Source organism: Canis aureus, chromosome 25, assembly GCF_053574225.1.
Source record: "Canis aureus isolate CA01 chromosome 25, VMU_Caureus_v.1.0, whole genome shotgun sequence".
NCBI lineage: Eukaryota > Metazoa > Chordata > Mammalia > Carnivora > Canidae > Canis > Canis aureus.
Window position 1 is genome coordinate 1913516 of NC_135635.1, and position 4866 is coordinate 1918381.

At 53.8% G+C, this 4866-nt stretch overlaps 1 protein-coding gene across 1 annotated transcript; it reads right to left on the reverse strand.

The window, feature by feature from the left end:
• Positions 1–75: 75 nt before the first annotated feature.
• On the reverse strand, positions 76–3608 carry PFDN5 (prefoldin subunit 5). The gene is made up of 6 exons (XM_077869879.1): positions 3450–3608; positions 3170–3272; positions 2883–2914; positions 1831–1905; positions 1609–1714; positions 76–288 (listed from the first exon to the last, which is right to left on the reverse strand). Exons 1-6 carry the CDS (start codon positions 3519–3521, stop codon positions 212–214), a joined length of 465 nt encoding a protein of 154 aa, XP_077726005.1. The 5' UTR covers positions 3522–3608; the 3' UTR covers positions 76–211.
• Between the last annotated feature and the right edge of the window lie 1258 nt (positions 3609–4866).

Consider the following 4866-nt stretch of genomic DNA (forward strand, 5'->3'; position numbering starts at 1 on the left):
GCCGGGCGGGGCCGCAGCACCTCCGCCCCGCCCCCCGCGCACCTCCAGCCTCCGCGGAAAGCACCGACACCAACATTGGGCCCCGCGGGCACGTTTATTAGCACGAAGCAAGCCCCTCCCGTCCTGGGCCCCGGGAAGCCACGCCCACAAGGTCCCAGCTCCCGCCGCAGGAGCACTTGGCCCGTTTCTGAACCGTTTCTGAACCGAGCTTTCAGGCCTTGGCCGTCGCCTGAGTTGCCCCCAGGGCTGTGAGCTGCTGAATCTTCTGGCTCATCATCTCCATGACAGCTGTGGGGGAGGGAAAGAGGAGTCAGATCCTGGTCTGGAGCTTAAGTGGAGAACCCAGAGTTAGGAACCGTGAGAAAAAGTTAAACAGTTAATAAAACACTGAGGAGTGCCTGGGGCGTGCAGTCGGTTAAGTGTGGTACCCCTGGTTTGGGCTCAGGTCCTGATCTCACGGTCCTGAGAGGAGCCCCCCTGCCTGTCTCTGTGCTCAGTGTGGAGTCGGCTTAAGACTCTACCTTCCCCCTCTCCCCAATGCACTCTCTCAAAAACATTTTTTTTTTTTAAGAATATTTTATGTGACACAGAAAGCTCAGACATGAGTGGGATGGGGGACCAGCAGAGGGAGAAGAAGACTCCCCACAGAGCAGGGAGCCCAACACAAGGCTTGATCCCAGAACCCTGGATTCATGACCTGGGCTGAAAGCAGATGTTTAACCAACTGAGCCACCCAGGCACCTGTTAAATAAATAAATCTTTAAAAACACCAAAAACTGGGCAGCCCGAGTGGCTCAGTGGTTTAGCACCGTCTTCAGCCCAGAGTGTGATCCTGGAGACCCAGGATCGAGTCCCACATCAGGCTCCCTGCATGGAGCCTGCTTCTTCCTCTGCCTGTGTCTCTGCCTCTCTGTCTCATGAATAAGTAAACAAAATCTTAAAAAAAAAAAAAAAAAAAAAAAAATACCCACTTTTAACAGTGATCCACTGTGGGACATACTCACACAAACAAATTCACACTCTACAATGTGTCAGTAAACATGGTAACCAGTGGGACATAAAAATGAACAAATACAGTATTAAAAGAGTCAAACATAACCATGGATAAGATGTTCACCTTTAGAACAATGGTTCTCAATCCTGACTGTAACAGAATTACCTGGGGAGTTTTTTAAAAAAACACCGATCCTCTAGAATTCCCCATCCCCCCTTCCTAGGTTGATTTAATTGGTTTGGATTGGACATGGGCTTCCTTTTTAAACTTCCTGGGTTATTCTAATGTGTAGCCAGCATTGTAATGGCTAGTTAATAGGGCTGTATTTCCTTCCTGTCTATTCATTTACACGTATCATCTCCTTCATTCCATCCCCATTAAATAGGAACACCCAAGAACAAAGATATGATTTCCTTCCTCTAAATTTCTCAAGCACCCAACTGTGCAATCTACAGATAGTGGGTATGCAATGCAAAGAATCTAGAGATCACATCTAGACACCAAAGGGAAAGACATGGTTTTAATCTAGCAAAGGGGACACCCCCAGTTCACACTGGAATCCATGCCCTTTATCATGGTAGAAAGGGTGAAGAGGTGCCCCAGGCCAACCTTACCCTGTTTCATGGCATGCTTCTCCTGCAGAGCTGGTTGGATTTTCTCCATTTGCTTCGTAAGAAAGTCTATCTTCCTCTTGAAAAAGTCCTTGGCATCCTCCGCTGTCTGCAAAGTCAGAGGTGAATGAAGGGCTAAGAGGAGACCCCATGTTGCACTCTAGGTCTTCCCCTAAACTTCCTTTCCCTGCTCAGAGGGGTATCCATGTGGTTATTTCCACTCACCTTTTCTACATAGTAGCCTGTTCCCACATCGATGAGCACATGTTCCACATCATGTAGCTTCCCAGGGACATACATCTAAGAAGCAAGGATTAAGGGAAAACTAGCCCAGCAGGAGTGTCACGACTGCCCGTCAGCTAGCCTGCTTGGCCTTCTTTTCTAAAAAGTTACAAGCCACAAGGACTGAAGAATCTGGAGGCCTTAGAACTATACCTATACATTCCGAATGGGAAGGAACAGAGAAGTCGGTTCCTTATGGAGAAAATGGCATATGCTACAACACTCTCTTGCCCTGATCCCATCTCCCGTCCTCCAAGCAGTTCTTACAGTTCCTCCCAATACTTCCTCCAGAAGAACTAGACACAACGATATTTTCCTACTGATGTATAGTAAGAGTGATAAAAAGCTGGCCTCACTTTCATCAACAGCCCCAATCGTGAAATCACTAGCTAATTCCTAATGGATTAAATGCTATTTAGCCGGCCGGCTCCTACTACACTACTTCTCTATTTCTTTTTTAGCCTGTCTGTTCTCCAACTATAGCTTACAGATGCCCTACTGCCCTACCTTACTCATTCAAGGAAAACACCCAACAGGCAGCCACAATCCAGGTTTCTTGGTAATAAGAATTTAGAAATAAGAGCTACAGTTAAGCCAAAACTGAGGATTCATAAATAGAGCCAACCTTCTTTGTTTCTGTACCCTGCAATTCTTCCATCGTTTATGTCTTCTAAGTCATTAGTAGAAGCGTAAGCCCACCTGTTTCGCCTTCGTATTAGAGGACACTCTCAAACAGCAAAAGGAAATAATCGCACCTTGATTCTGCATATGCTTTGGTGCTCGCAAGGCATTAGCTGGTTGCCAACCCCAGGTTAGGAGAGGTACAAACAGTGTATAGTGCGTGTTCTCAGAATTATGGGGACGCTCTGCAGTAATCAAAAATGAATCCCATCCTTTTTTTTTCTTTTCTTTCTTTCTTTCTTTCTTTCCAGGAGAGGGAGGAGAGACAAAAGGAGAGAGCTAGCAGGATATAGCAGTTTCTGTGGAAAGGATACAGAGCTCGTCAGTGGGACGAGTAGTTCTTTCCCTGTGAAAGCAATTAAGACAAACATCTGGGGAAGGTGAAGACGTTACAGAGCGTTCCGATGCGGCAGGGGCGGTAAGAGAGAATTAAGAACAGAAACGGGGACAACAGCGGAGGAATGTCCGGCACATTCCAGGCCTGGACAGCCGACCCTAGAGGGCTCCCAGCGGGGCACGGGGCGGAGAAGACGGCTGTCTCGTCGCGTCTGGGGAGGGGCCGGGACGGGAGGGGCCGGCTCGCCGCGCGCCTACCCCGTACCCTCGTTGTTCTTGTTGAGCACGTGCAGACAGTCCTTGGCTTCCACGTACTTGGTCTGCACCACCTTGAGCTGCGCGATGGACGTGGACAGGAACTCCACTTCCTACGGAGGACGGGAGACGCGGTGAAGTGGGGGCTGGAGAGAGAGAGAGAGAGAGAGAGAGAGAGAGAGGCGCCGCCGGGGTCCACGGGGCTGGGACGGGGGGCGGCGTCTCCTCGGGGACGCGAGGGCAGGACGCACGCGGGGCGGCCGTGGGGCGTCTCGGCCGCCCGTCCGCACCTGGTCCAGCTGGTTCTTGAGCATCTCTAGCTGCGGCAGGTTCAGCTCCGTGATGTTAACCGACTGCGCCATGTCGGGAAGGAGGACCGGCGGGGCGGAAGCGGCGCTCTAGCCGCCGCCTGCGCCTCTCTATGGCCGCGCGCCGAGGCCGCGCTGCGCCGCCGTCTCTGTGGCCCCCGCGCGGGAGGCGGGGCCGCGGCCTCTGCGGGCTGGACCCGCCTCGCGGGAGCGCGCGCCGTTCTCGCGGGACCTCCGCGGCCCGGCGCCGTGACGCGGGCCCGACAGGACCCCGGCCTCGACCCCGGCCTCAGGGAGCTGAGGGAGCGGAGGCCTGGGCGCCCGTCGCCCTCCGCGCGGCCCGGCCCTGCGTGCTTGCGGCGGCCCCGCCTCGGGCTCCCCCTCACTCCCGCGCGCTCTCAAAGAAAACTTTTTTTCTTTTTTAAGATTTTATTTATTTATTCATGACAGACACAGAAAGAGGGAGGCAGAGACACAGGCAGAGGGAGAAGCAGGCTCCACGCGGGGAGCCCGACGCGGGACTCGATCTCGTGACCCGGGGTCACGCCCTGGGCCCAAGGCGGCGCTAAACCGCTGCGCCCCCGGGCGTCCCTCTCAAAGAAAAAAATTTTTTTTTCCTCTCAAAAAAATCTTAAAAATCCCCCACGCACAGCGGCAGCCTTGCACAGCAATGCGTGGTGCTGCGCGTGGGCGGTGTGAACCCAGCGAACCACGGGCGAGGGCTTTGGGCCCGTGAGGCGGGGGCGTGAGGAGAGAATGGGGACGCAGCTCCCAACCGCGTGCGGCGCAGAGTTTACTCATCAAAACGGCGTTTTGCCAGGTGCCCGCAGAGTGGGAGATGCTGTGCTCCCCGGGAACCTAACGGTCCAGTTGGGGGGAGAAAAACCGTCCACCAACAGCAGGATCCCGGAGGATCCGCTGCTGAAGTTCCCGACGACCAGTGTGACAGAAGAATGTGGGGACAGGGCCTCTTCAGCACCCACGCGGGAGGGGGGCGAGGACGGGGCAGCCGGGGGGGGGGGGGGGGCAGCGGTTTAGCGCCGCCTTCAGCCCAGGGCAGACCCTGGAGACCTGGGATCGAGTCCTGCATCGGGCTCCCTGCGTGGAGCCTGCTTCTCCCTCTGCCTGTGTCTCTGCCTCTCTGTGCGTCTGTCATGAGTAAAAATAAATAAAAATTAAAAAAAAAAAGCTCCCGGCGCTCCCAGGATAGCTGAAGGCACGGAGCCGGACCGCCGGCGCTCGGTACTCTCCCACTCCCTGGAGGCTTTGTCCCCACTGAGCGTTTTTTTTTTTAAATAATTTTTTTTTAATTTATTTATGATAGGCACACAGTGAGAGAGAGAGAGGCAGAGACACAGGCAGAGGGAGAAGCAGGCTCCATGCACCGGGAGCCCGACGT

Excerpts from the sequence above, each read along its gene's own strand:
- PFDN5 (XM_077869879.1), bottom strand. The coding sequence starts at position 3,521 with ATGGCGCAGTCGGTTAACATCACGGAGCTGAACCTGCCGCAGCTAGAG. Across the intron at positions 3,273-3,449 it reads TCAAGAACCAGCTGGACCAG|GAAGTGGAGTTCCTGTCCAC; the intron begins GTGCGGACGGGC and ends CGTCCTCCGTAG. Across the intron at positions 2,915-3,169 it reads GCTCAACAAGAACAACGAGG|GGAAAGAACTACTCGTCCCA; the intron begins GTACGGGGTAGG and ends TTGCTTTCACAG.